Source organism: Bombina bombina, chromosome 2, assembly GCF_027579735.1.
Source record: "Bombina bombina isolate aBomBom1 chromosome 2, aBomBom1.pri, whole genome shotgun sequence".
Lineage (NCBI taxonomy): Eukaryota > Metazoa > Chordata > Amphibia > Anura > Bombinatoridae > Bombina > Bombina bombina.
This window is the reverse complement of record NC_069500.1, coordinates 1,361,341,090-1,361,355,028: the sequence shown is the minus strand read 5'-3', so window position 1 is coordinate 1,361,355,028 and position 13,939 is coordinate 1,361,341,090. Positions and strand designations below refer to the sequence as shown.

Here is a 13,939-nt window from a genome sequence, read left to right as displayed (position 1 = left end):
TTTTCACAAAGGTGCTAGGGTCCCTTCTGGCGGTTATAAGACCGCGGGGCATAGCAGTGGCGCCTTATCTAGACAACACCTTAATTCAAGCATCGACTTTCCAACTAGCCAAGTCTCACACTGACATCGTGTTGGCTTTTCTGAGATCTCATGGGTGGAAGGTAAACATAAAAAAGAGGTCTCTCTGTCTCTCTGTGTCTCTCTGTCTCTCTCTGTCTCTCTGTGTCTCTCTGTCTCTCTGTCTCTCTCTGTGTCTGTCTCTCTCTGTGTCTCTCTCTGTGTCTGTCTCTCTCTGTGTCTGTCTCTCTCTGTGTGTCTGTCTCTCTCTGTGTGTCTGTCTGTCTCTCTGTCTCTCCCCCCTCACAAGAGATTCCTTCCTAGGGACTCTGATAGACTCGGTAGAAATTAAAATATTTCTGACGGAGTTCTGAAAATCAAAGATTTTAACCACCTGCCGAGCTCTTCATTCCATTCCTCGGCCGTCAGTGGCTCAGTGTATGGAGGTAATCTGACTAATGGTAGCGGCAATGGACATGTTCCATTTGCTCGCCTACACCTCGGACCACTGCAACTATGCATGCTCGAACAGTGGAATGGGGATTATGCAGATTTATCTCCTCAGATAGATCTGGATCAGGAGACCAGAGATTCTTTTCTCTGGTGGTTGTGTCAGGTTCACCTGTCTCGGAATGTGTTTCCGCAGACCAGAGTGGGTCATAGTTACGACAGATGCCAGCCTACTGGGCTGGGGTGCAGTCTGGAACTCCCTGAAAGCAATGAGTCGGTCATTGATACCTTGATTCAGGCTCAAAAGCCTGTCGCCAGGAAAATTTATCATAAGATATGGCGTAAATATCTTTACTGGTGTGATTCCAAGGGTTACTCATGGAGTAAGATCAGGATTCCTAGGCTATTATCTTTTCTCCAAGAAGGATTGGAGAAGGGATTATCAGCTAGTTCTTTTAAAGGGACAAATATCTGCTTTGTCTATCCTTTTTCACAAGCGCCTGGCGGATGTTCCAGACATTCAGGCGTTTTGTCAGGCTTTAGTTAAAATCAAGCCTGTGTTTAAACCTGTTGCTCCGCCATGGAGTTTAAATTTAGTTCTTAAAGTTCTTCAAGGGGTTCTGTTTGAACCTATGCATTCCATAGATATTAAGCTTCTATCTTGGAAAGTTCTGTTTTTAGTAGCTATCTTTTTGGCTTGAAGAGTTTCTGAATTATCTGCTTTACAGTGTGAATCACCTTATCTTGTTTTCCATGCTGATAAGGTGGTTTTGCGTACCAAACCTGGATACCTTCCTAAGGTTGTTTCTAATAGGAATATCAATCAGTAAATTGTTGTTCCTTCTCTGTGTCCTAATCCTTCTAAGAAGGAATGTCTGTTGCACAATCTTGATGTGGTTCGTGCTTTTAAAGTTCTACTTACAAGCAACTAAAGATTTCCGTCAAACATCTTCATTGTTTGTTGTTTATTCTGGAAAGCGGAGAGGTCAAAAGGCTACGGTAACCTCTTTCTTTTTGGCTGAAAAGCATCATCCGTTTGGCTTATGAGACTGCTGGCCAGCAGCCTCCTGAAAGGATTACAGCTCACTCTACTAGAGCGGTGGCTTCCACATGGGCTTTTTAAAATGAGGCTTCTGTTGAACAGATTTGTAAGGCGGCGACTTGGTCTTTGCTTCATACTTTTTACAAATTTGATACTTTTGCTTCTTCGGAGGCTATTTTTGGGAGACAGGTTATACAAGCAGTGGTGCCTTCCGTTTAGGTACCTGTCTTGTCCCTCCCTTCATCAGTGTCCTAAAGCTTTGGTATTGGATAAATCCGTGGACTCGATACAACTTGCAAGAGAAAACAAAATTTATGCTTTACCTGATAAATTTCTTTCTCTTGCGACTCCACGGCCGCCCTGTCTATTTAAGACAGGTAGTATATTTTATTAAAAAACTTCAGTCACCTCTGCACCCTATAGTTTCTCCTTTTTCTTCCTAGCCTTTGGTCGAATGACTGGGGGTTGGAGTTAGAGGAACTATATAGACAGCTCTGCTGTGGGGGCTCTCTTTGACACTTCCTGTTGGGAAGGAGAATATCCCACAAGTATTGGCTGAATCCGTGGACTCGATACATCGCAAGAGAGAAATTTATCAGGTAAGCATAAATTTTGGTTTTAGGTTTCTGAATTGTAAAGCACTATCTCCCCCTCCACACAATTACTTTTATAGCTTTATCTATATGATTGCTTTTGGTAGAATACAAAAGTGAATAGGGATTATCTGCTGGAGCATGGCTAGAAGCTGTGAACACATTGAAATACAATGCCTGTGTCTAAACACTGATAAGGGAGGTGGAGTTGCCTGCCCCAGGCACCTTAGCTATGTAATTAATTTTGCTTATTTTTGACAATTATTTTAAACTTTTTAAAGGGACAGTATACTGAAAAATAGTTTTCCCTTAATGTGTTTACAATTGCGTTTTTTTTTTTTTTACCAACTGCAGAGTAAAAAATATATAAAAATTTGCTTTAAGTTTTTTTTTTTTTTTTTTTTGTGTGTGTATATTAAAGGTCTGATTTTGTGTTTTGAAGCCACAACCTAATAATAAAATGGGTTGATCTTGTAGGTATTATCGGATCTCATTACTGTATCACATTGTGTACATATACCTGCTTCTTCATTTTATATCTGTCCATAAAACAATCACCAGTACTTGGAGAGAACAATGGTAAATCAACATTGTATTACCTTATCTCTGCTATATCCCACTGGGAGTGAAATTTCTTCTACTGGCTGTGTTTACAAAGCTTATCTATAGCTTGGCCCTGCGGCCACAAACTTTCAGAATAGGTGGGGATACCAAATGCTAAATCAACAATTTCAAATGCCTATTTAAGGGTAAAGGAGCTACTTGTAAACAATTTAATACATTCCAGCAGGTAAAGTGGATCATTGGGAACAAATTAAAGGGGAGAAAACTTTTGAGTAAACTGTCCCTTTAAAGGACCAGTCAACACAGAAGATTTGCATAATCGACAAATGCAAGATAACGAGACAATGCAATAGCACTTAGTCTGAACTTCAAATGTCTAGTAGATTTTTTTTCTGACAATTTTAAGTTATGTCTTTTTCCACTCCCCCTGTACCATGTGACAGCCATCAGCCAATCACAAATGCATACACACTTATTCTTGCACATGCTCAGTAGGAGCTGGTGACTCAAAGTTTAAATATAAAAAGACTGTGCACATTTAGTTAATAGAAGTAAATTGGAAAGTTGTTTAAAATGGCATGCTCTATCTGAATAATGAAAGTTTAATTTTGATTGAGTGTCCCTTTAATTAGCTCTTTTAGGATATGCACAGATCTCAACCTGTTTTTTTGTTTGTTTGTTTGTTTTTTTTTTTTTTACACGAGTCCACGGATCATCTTAATTACTAATAGGATATTCACTTCCTGGTCAGCAGGAGGCAGCAAAGAGCAGCAAAGCTGTTAAATATCTCCTCCCTTCCCTCCCACTCCAGTCATTCTCTTTGCCTACGTTAGTGATAGGAAGTGGTAAAGTGAGATTGGATTCTTCAATCAAGAGTTTATTATTTTTAAAGTAGTGCAGGATTGTGCTGCTTTGTCCTAGGGTGTAGCTGTAGTCCATAGCAGTCTCTTCAGTAGAGCATTGGTGGCTTTAGAGTAATGGGAACTTGTGGGACATGCTGCCATAATTTCCTATAGTCTGAGGGAATATGACTCAGTCTTTGATTTCTCTGCCGGTCGATGTGAGGAAGAGGACCTCTCAAACCTGTGAACTGCCTTACTCTCAGGCAGTAATATGAGGTAAGTGCTACTTTTTTTTTTTTTTTTTCTGGGTGCAGAGTCAACTCGGAACAGAGTAAGCACATTAGATTTACCTTTATACTCCATATAAAGGGGCTCCAGTTAAATTGGGGCACTTTATTACATTTATAAACTCTCCTAGGCTGGAGAGGACTGCAGACAGAATCTTATAGCAGGCACTGGGGCTGGTTAGAACGCTGCTATGGTGGTAAAGGGGTTAACTTTCCCCGGGAAGAAAGCTTTACTTGGGTACGCACATGATGGGCGGATCTGTCTTCTCTGCGTGCCAATTCTATGCGCTTCAGTCTGGGAAGACAAGTGAGGAGAGTTAGCCTATGCGGGTCTAGGAGCGCATGTTCCGTGCTAGACATGCGTTCCTAGGACCGGACTGCTCTATTTGTTTTCTGGCGGTATTCTGGATCGTCTACTGCGTGCTGGGAATACATTCAGCTCTTGGCCAATTAGGTATTCGCCTCAGCAGCATAGGTAGCTGCAAGTTTATTTAGTAGGGTAAAAAAGCAGACAGTGTTATTTCTACTTTACACAGACTGCAGAAAAATAGTTGCGGTTTTAATTTAAAGTGACCGTAACGTCTTTTTGAATAAAAACCTGAAATTAAAAAAAAAAAAAAAAATTAATCCCAAAAGTGTGAACCAAGGGACTTTGCAAAATGTTCCTTGCTCTTTAGTGCTATTGTGGAACCACCAGTACCTTTCTATACCTCTTGCATTGAGAGGACTTTAAGTTGTAAGGAAATTTTTTTTTTTTTTTTTTTCTCTCTTCTGAGCCAATTTCTAAGGTGGATGTTGTCCAGGAATCTAATGATGAAGTACAATATATGCCGTGACTTTCTCCTCAAGCGCTCAAAGTTTTACCACCCTCACAAACGGTGCCCTGCGCCCTCCCGGTAGCTCCTGCTGGAGTTACTTTAAGAGACATCGCATCTCTCATGTCTTCTACAATTTCTGATGCGCTGTCTGCCTTTCCTTTGTTGCAGAGGAAGCTTAAAAAGAAGATAAAACAGTCAGTGAGGTCTCTGATGCAATTGTTATGGTTTCAGAGACCTCCTCTCAGAAACCTGAGGAGGATGCCGTAGTAGCATCTGAAGGTGAGATTTCAGATTCTGAAACTGTAATTCCTCTCGCAGATACGGAGGTTGTAGCTGTTTAGATTTAAACTAGAGCACCTCCTTCTATTACTTAAGGAGGTGTTAGCTACTTTAGATGACAGTGACTCCACGGTTGTGGTTGTCACTAAAAAGTCCAGTAAACTGAACAGTAATTTCGAGGTTCCTTCCTCGACTGATGTGTTTCCAGTTCCTGACCGAGCTTCTGAAATCATTTCTAAGTAGTGGGAGAGACCGAGTATTCCTTTTTCTCCATCTTCTATTTTTAAAAGGATGTTTCCCATAGCTGATTCTATCAAGCAGACTTGGCTAAAAGTGCCCAAGATGGAAGGGGCTATTTCCACTCTAGCTAAGAGAACTACTATTCCCATAGAGAATAGTTGTGCCTTCAAAGATCCTATGGATAAGAAGTTAGAGGGACTTCTCAAAGTTGTTTGTACACCAGGGCCTGCAATGGCAGCCAGCTGTGTGCATTGCTACCGTCACCAGTGCTGCGGCATATTGGTTTGACACACTGTCTGACGCTATTAGAACTGAGACCTCTTTGGAGGAGATCCAGGATAGGATAAAGGCTCTTAGGTTAGCTAATTCCTTTATTACGGACGCTTCCCTTCAAGTTATCAAACTGGGAGCAAAGATTTCGGGTTTTTTATTCTGGCCTGCAGATCCTTGGTCTGCGGAAGTTTCCTCTAAGTCCAAACTTCTAGCTATTCCTTACAAGGGAAAGACCTTATTTGGAACTGGCCTATCGGAAATTATCTCGGATATCACAGGAGGTAATGGTCACCTTCTTCCTCAAGATAAGAGAAATAAGCAGAAAGGACGGCAGTCATTTTCGTTCCTTTCGTAATTTCAAGGGAAGCTCTTTTCTGCTTCCAAGCAAGAACAATCCAAACCTGCATGGAGACCCAGCCAGTCTTGGAGTAAGGGAAGACAGTCCAAGAAGCCTGCCATTGCGTCAATGACGGCATGAAGGTCATGCCCCCAATCCGTGACCGGATCTTGTAGGGGGCAGACTTTCCTTCGCTCAAGCTTGGATTCGAGATGTTCAGGATCCCTGGGCATTAGAAATTGTGTCCCAGGGATACAAGTTGGAATTAAAAAGTTTTCCTCCCAGAGGCAGGTTTCTGCTTTCAAGATTATCTGCAAACCAGACAAAGAGGCGTTCTTACATTGTGTAAGAGACCTCTCCAAACTGGGAGTGATTGTCCCCGTTCCATTACTGGAACAGGGTCAGGGATTTTATTCCAATCTATTCGTGGTTCCAAAAAAAGAGGCAACCTTCAGACCCATTTTTAGACCTCAAGAGTCTAAACAAATTTCTCAGAGTACCGTCCTTCAAGATTTAAACTATTCGTTCCATTCTTCCCTTGATCAAGGAGGGTCAATTTATGACAACAGTGGATTTAAAGGACGCGTACCTACATGTTGCTATTCACAGGGATCGTCACAAATTCCTTAGGTTTGCCTTCCTGGACAAACATTTCCAGGTCATTGTTCTTCCTTTCGGTCTGGCCACGGCTCCCAGAGTTTTCACAAAGGTTCCTGGATCGCCGTTGGCGGTGCTTCGGTCACGGGGCATTGCAGTGGCGTCCTATCTGGACGACATCCTTGTCCATGTGCTATCCTTTCAACAAGCAAGATCCCACACCGGCATGGTGTTATCTTTTCTGCGATCTCACGGATGGAAGTTAAATTTGGAAAAGAGTTCCTTGGTTCCAAATACAAGGGTAACTTTCTTAGGGACCATAATAGATTCCCTGTCTATGAAGATTTTTCTGACTGAAGTCAGGAAATCAAAGATTATCGATACTTGCCTAGTCCTTCAGTCCACTCCTCGGCCGTCAGTGGCTCAGTGCATGGGAGTAATCGGGCTGATGGTGGCGGCAATGGACATCATCCCGTTTGCTCGGTTCCACCTCAGACCTCTACAGTTAAGCATGCTCAGGCAATGGAATGGAGATTATGCGGACTTGTCTCCTTGAATACTTCTGGAGCAGGAGACTAGGGATTCTCTGCAATTGTGGCTGTCTCTGAATCGCCTCTCCCAGGGAACCTGCTTTTGCAGACCATCTTGGATGATTGTGACACCAGACTTCTAGGGTGGAGAGCAGTCTGGGATTCCCTAAAAGCTCGGAGTTTTGACTCAGTCTGTTCTTCCTATAAACATTCTGGAGATGAGAGCGATCTTCAATGCTCTTCTGGCCTGGCCCCAGTTAGGTCCGGTTTATCAGGTTCCAGTCGGACAATATAACTTTAGTGGCTTACATCAATCATTTGGGAGGAATGAGGAGTTCCTTCGCGATGACAGAGGTAGCCAAAATAATCCAGTGCGCAGAAGTCTTTTCTTGCTGTCTGGCAGTGATCCACATCCCAGTGGTGGTCAACTGGGAGGCGGATTTCCTGAGCAGGTGGACTTTTCATCCGGGGGAGTGGGAACTCCATCCGGAAGTGTTTTCAAACCTGTTTCAGGTGGGGTCAGCCGGAATTGGAGCTTATGGCATCCTGACAGAATGCCAAGCTCCCGAGAGATACTGGTAGAGGTCCAGGGACCCCCAGATGGAGCTGATAGATGCTCTGGCGGTCCCTTGGACATTCAGTCTAGCATACCTATTTCCTCCGTTTGCTCTTCTTCCTCGGGTCATTGCTCGAATCAAACAGAGGGCATCGGTGATCCTCATTGCACCGGCTTGGGCTCGTATGATTTGGTATGCAGATGTGGTGGAGATGGTATCTCTGCCACCTTGGAGACTTCCGTTGAGGAAGGACCTTCTAATTCAGGGGCCCTTCACCCAAATCTAGTTTCTCTGAAGCTGACTGCTTGGAGATTGAACGCTTAATTTTATCCAAGCGTGTTTTTTTTCTGACTCTGTCATAGAGACCATGATTCAGGCTTGTAAGTCTGTAACTAGAAAGATTTACCATAAGATTGGCGTTAATATCTCTATTGGTGCGAATCCAAGGGCTACTCATGGAGTAGAGTTAGGATTCCTATAATTTTGTCTTTTCTCCAAGAGGGTTTGGAGAAGGGATTATCGACAAGTTCCCTTATCTATTTTGTTACACAAACGTCTGGCAAATGTACAATTATTTTTGTCAGGCCTTGATCATGATCAGGCCTGTATTCAAACCAGCTACTCCTCCCATGGAGTCTTAATTTTAGTTCTCAAAGTTTTTCAAGGGCCTCAGTTTGAGCCCATGCATTCCTTAGATATTAAGTTGTTATCTTGGAAAGCTTTACTGCTTGGAGAGTGTCTGTCTGAGCTCTCGGCATTTCAGTATGAGTCTCCTTATCTTATTTTCCATTCAGATAAGGTAGTTTTACGTACTAAATTAGGATTCCTTCCTAAGGTTGTTTCTGATCGGAACATTAATCAGGAGATAGTTGTTCCTTTGTGTCCTAATCCTCCTACTCAGAAAGAACATCTTCTGCACGATTTGGACATGGTCCGTGCTTTAAAGTTTTACTTGCAGGCGACTAAGGACTTTCGTCAGTCTTGTCTGTGATTTTCTCAGGAAAACTTGAAGGACAGAAAGCTACGGCAACTTCTTTCCTTTTGGCTGAAGAGTATCGTACATTTTTGCTTATGAGACTGCTGGACAGCATCCTCCTGAGAGAGTTACGGCTCATTCTACGAGGGCTGTTGCTTCCTCATGGGCATTTAAAAAATGAAGCTTCTGTGGAACATATTTGCAAGGCTGCAACTTGGTCTTCTCTTCACGCTTTTTCAAAATTCTACAAATTTGACACTTTTGTCTCGGCTGAGGCCGCTTTTGGGAGACGGGTTCTTCAAGCAGTGGTGCCTTCCGTTTAGGTTCCCTGTCTTGTCCCTCCCGTATCATCTGTGTACTCTAGCTGAGTCATTGAATCCCATTAGTAATTAAGATGATCCGTGGACTCATCGTGTCATTAAAAAGAAAATTTATGCTTACCTGATTATTTTTTTTTTTTTTTTTTTTGACACGAGTCCACAGCCAGCCCTGTTTTTGTAAGACAGGTTGTTGGTTATTGTAAACTTCAGACACCTCTGCACCTTTTGGTTTTTCCTTTCTTTCCTTAACTTTGGTCGATTGACTGACTGGAGTGTGAGGGAAGGGAGAAACTATTTAACCGCTTTGCTGTGGTGCTCTTTGCTGCCTCCTGCTGACCAGGAGGTGAATATCCCATTAGTAATTCAGATGATCCGTGGACTTATCGTGTCAAAAAAGAAATGCATTTATCAGGTAAGCATACATTCTTTTGTCCCTTTTTTACTCTTATTGCACCACTCCCTTCAAGCACATACATATTTTTAAGGTGATGGTTATATTGATAGTTATATTATAAAATATTCTCCACCCTTTTATGGAGTTATAATGAAGTCATACATCTGTTCTCAGAAATCATGATTATTTTAGCTGAAAAAAATTGAATACGTGCATGTTAAGGGACAGTAAATACCACTTTTTTTTTTTTTTTTTTTAGAAAATGTTTAGTAATGCAGTCAATTATGCAATATTCTAATATAAATTTTATTATTTTGCTCCCTTTTTAAGTAAGTTAGCTCAGAAAATTGAACAATTTCTAATTCTCAGAACCTGGAATGCACTCTGACTTATCAAGGCTAACTCTGCTAGGTTTTGAGATTACTGCAAAACTATTTACTTCAATGCTAACTTTGACCGGGGCTAGACTTGCTGTCTGGACTAAAGCCCATTTTGGTTCATCCAAATAAGGCAAATGGTTTGAATTTGGCTATGGGAAAAAATAATTGCAGTAGAAAGAATGTTCATTTGTTTTAAAAATGTTAACACTTGGCTGATCTATAGTAACACAACAGAAATGTCTTGTAATTGTAAGATTGTTACTGTCCCTTTTTATAGTAATGTGCTTCAGATCCTAGTTTTTTATTCTGTATTAAACAATTGTTCAGTTAGTTCCAGTCTATATAGAATCAGAAATCCTGTTGTGTAGTTTTTTTGTTTAACTACATGTCAGTTTTTTTTTTTTTTTTTTCTCTCTCTAAGGTTTTTGGCAATAAAATGATCATTCCTTCTTTGGATGGAGACTTATTTCAATGGGATCGGGACAGAGAAAGTATGGAAGCTGTTCCATTCACAGTAGAGTCACTTTTGGAGTCCTCTTACAAATTTGGAGATGATGTTGTCTTGGTAGGAGGAAAATCTCTTACAACTTATGGCCTTGGTGCTCACAGCGGCAAGGTGAGTCATCAATTGTATTTGAACTTGTTTCTTACAAAATGCTGTATTTACTCTAGGTTGTTGAAGAGCAGTCTGAAAAATAGAAATGCATCACAAGTGTGTTTTTTTTTTTTCTCTGACAATTTTAAGTTTTATGCCTATTTCCACTCCCCCTGTAGCATGTGACAGCCATCAGCCAATCACAAATGCATATACGCTTAGTCTATATTCTTGCACATGCTCAGTAGGAGCTGGTGACTCAAAGTTTAAATATAAAGACTTTTTTTTTTTTTTTTTAATGGAAGTAAACTGGAAAGTTGTTTAAAAATGCATGCAATATCTGGATAATGAGTTTAATTTTGATTTGAGTGTCCCTTTAAATAAAATTAGCAAGACTTTAAAGGGAGTTTACTCAAATTTTCTCCCCTTTAATTTGTTCCCAATGATCCACTTTACCTGCTGGAGTGTATTAAATTGTTTACAGGTATTTCCATTAACCTTCTATTGGCATTTGAATTAGTTTATTTAGCCTGTGCTATCCCCACCTTTTCTAAAAATTTTGGCCTTGAGGCCAAGCTGTGTTAACACAGCCAGTAGAAGAAATTACAATCCCAGTGGGTTATAGAATAAATAAGGTAATAAAATTAATTTCTTTCCTAAGATATGGTGAGTCCACGGCGGCAATATCAATTACTGTTGTGAATATCACTCCTGGCCAGCAGGAGGTGGCAAAGAGCACCACAGCAAAGCTGTTAAAATATCACTAACCTTCTCACAACCCCCAGTCATTCTCTTTGCCTGTGGTGCAAGGAGGAGGTGAAGTTTTTGGTGTTTAAAAATATTGATTGAAGTGAAATAAATCCATTTTCTTTAAAGTCAGAGTAGGATTCCTCTCAAGATTGGATCTAGCCGTGCCCCACATTAGTCTCTTCAGTAAGGCAGTGGGGGCTTTTAAGCAGTTAGGAAAACGCAGCGTAGTCCACTTCACAAGTTCCTAACATGTTGCTGCTCTGGCATAGAAAGCCCGAGTAGGTTTACTCTGATCTTCCTTTTTTTCACAGGTCTCTGAGGAGTGGTTTCCTCTTATGCCGGGCGGAGCTGTCCTCCTGCTGGATAAGCAGGTAAGTGCCTTTTGTCTTCTAGGGCTAGGAGGCTGGCACTGAAGGGCTTAAGAACCTGTAGTTACTTTGGGACACAATCCTTTATGGGGAAGGTTTTATGGCAGAGAGCAGGCACTGTTTAGCATGTGATATGGAGACGGGTCTAACCTCCTTCCTAACAGGAAGGAGTTAATCCTCAATTGGGCTCTGTTAATTGTGCCTGTTACCAGGGTTAAACAGCCTAGGTAATAAGCGTGACTCTGTCTGCAAAGGGCCTTATGGTATAAGGTAACTTAAGACTTGCTATATGAGAACTTGAACGGAGTTGTTTAGGAGAGCACACTTAGTTTTTTAGGCGCCATTCATATGGGGCTGATGCACTCTTTTTTTAATTATTATTATTTTTTTTTTTTTTGCTATTTATAAACAGCGGAGCGGTACTGTGATCACTGTATTTCTTGCTATAGTATGTTCTCCTTTGGTGTCAGTAGATAGACCTTGGTGATACTTAATTTGATGCTTTTCAAACTTTTTATTTGTCGGTAAGCGCAATGTAGCTTGTCTCCTCTCCTATGTTTGGCTCCGCCTCCTTAGTGAAGAGAGGTGCCATTTTAAGGGAATTGCTACATCTGAAGAGGAACGCCACCTCGTTCTCCGGACAGAGCGGGACAGCATTCCTTTTCTGCTGTGGGATGTTAATTTCAAAGTATAGAGGCATAATCCCTCTATCTTCCTCTCCCCCTCCCTTTGTTGGTGTTCTTCCAGTGCATTATGTTTTTAGTACGGTTCAGCCTACATAGAGAGGCTGTCCTGAGATTAACTTGATGAAAAATTTGCATAGTATATAAACCTTTAAGGTTTTTATAAATAAGCATTTTAGTTTTTTTTTTTTTTTTTTTTTACACAATGTGTATTTTGGGGCATATGTTCTAATACAGAACAGGGGTCTATTCCTAGGAATACCTTATTGTTGGCTCTTGAGGAACAAATTGTTTTTTTCCTAACATTCTTTTCCTCATGTTTAGTACGATTCTTTTAATAAAAAAATAAATTGAGCATCATGTTTTCAGGACAAATTTTGAAATGTATAATTTGTCTATTTTTTTTGTTTTGTTTCTGTGCTGCTTTTTTAGCCAAAGCTATTGGATGCACAGATAGGTGTTGCCCTCTGACCCTCATATCTCCCAGGATGATGCTGTTTATACACTGCCACCGCTTTCTCCTTTTAAAGTCCCAAGCCCCTATGGCGTCACATGCAGTGCCCTGTGGCTCCTCTAAATCTCTTGGAGGAGTATCTTTGCCCGCAGATTTTGCAGCTCAGGTATCTTCTGCGGTATCTGTTTTTCTTCTCTTACAGGGAAACGCAAGAGGACATTTGAAGTTTCAGATAGCAAGATCGCTTTTGCCTTGTATGGTGTGGAGGATTTGCCGGTAGTTTCTGAAGGGGGAAATCTCAGTTTGTACAATATGATTCCTTCATCTAATGCTGAAGTTACCTCAAGATGTATTCTTGGACACCTCGTGTATTCAGGAAGTTTCGGCTACTTGGACGACATAGATACCCCTGTCGTTGTCAACCTTTGAAAGTTTTGTAAATTTTATAATTTCCATGATGTTACTTCCTATGAGGAAGTGTTCCTAGACGTGCTTCAGATTTTTTTTCACAGGAATAGGAGAAGCTAGGGATACTTTTCTCCCTGTCTACCTTTTCTCCCTGTCTACCTTTCTTTAAAGGATTTTCCTGTCGCTGACTCCATTGAAATGCACGGTGCCCTAAGTAGAAGAGGCTTTTCTACTGTGGCTCAGAACTTCGATCCCTATGGAGGGTAGCTGTTCTGTTTCGGATCCATGGATAAGAATTTGGAGGTTTCATTGTTCATTTAGAGCAATGCATTGCGGCTGTTCAGCTGAGAAGCCTACATGTGGCTTAGTGGTACAGCCTAGGCTTTATAGTTCTGCAGTGGCAGATTCAATATTTGTTTCCTCCAAATCCACGCTTCTGCCATTTCCTTTTTAAGGATGAGTCCTTGTTTGGACCTGGTCTGACAGTATATTATCCTCCGACTTTGTGGGTGAATAGAGTTTTTCTATCACTCATCAAGAGTGAGACTAAAGGTAAGTTTCCTCTTTCTACAGGATCAGTCATGTCTTTTAGACCAATCTCAGATTTCCTCCCAGGGGCAGATTTCTCCTAGAGTATCTGCAATCCAGGTACGATAAGAAACATTCCTTGAACTGGGTTCAGGACGTTCCTCTCTGGGAGTAGTAGATCCCATTTCCAGACTGGGACTGGAACTAAGTATTTACCTCAAGTTTCTCTGGTGCTGACCTTCAAAGTAATAGCCATTCTCTTTTGGTTCTAGTGGGTCTGTTCATAAGAACATAGACCTGAGGTATGTTAAATTTTTTTTGTTCCCATGATTCGGGATCTTCTCTAGCTTATGAGTTTCGTCAGCCGAGAGACTTTTAGGTCCTGGGGTTGTACAAGGGTGCTTTTCTGGACAATATATGGTTCAGGTGTCGTCCTTCCTTCGAACAATCTATCTTTAAAGAGATTTTGTCCAATCTACTTTCCCATGGATGGGAAATGAATCTGGAGTAGCGTTTCCTTGTCCCATCTTCATGGGTGGTTTATTTGTGGACTTTTTTAGACTCTGTATCTAGGAGAGATATTACATGACTGACTTATTCCTTTTTCTCTCTGCAGT

The 13,939-nt window shown here is 41.2% G+C and overlaps 1 protein-coding gene across 2 annotated transcripts in view; it reads left to right on the top strand.

The window, feature by feature from the left end:
• EIF2AK3 (eukaryotic translation initiation factor 2 alpha kinase 3) overlaps window positions 1-13,939 on the top strand; it is an 82,805-nt gene that overhangs the window by 18,379 nt on the left and 50,487 nt on the right. For both annotated transcript variants that reach the window (XM_053704288.1, XM_053704289.1), the window contains exon 3: window positions 9,958-10,152. In XM_053704288.1, coding sequence (XP_053560263.1) covers window positions 9,958-10,152 — 195 coding nt within the window. The remainder of the gene's footprint in view (window positions 1-9,957; window positions 10,153-13,939) is intronic.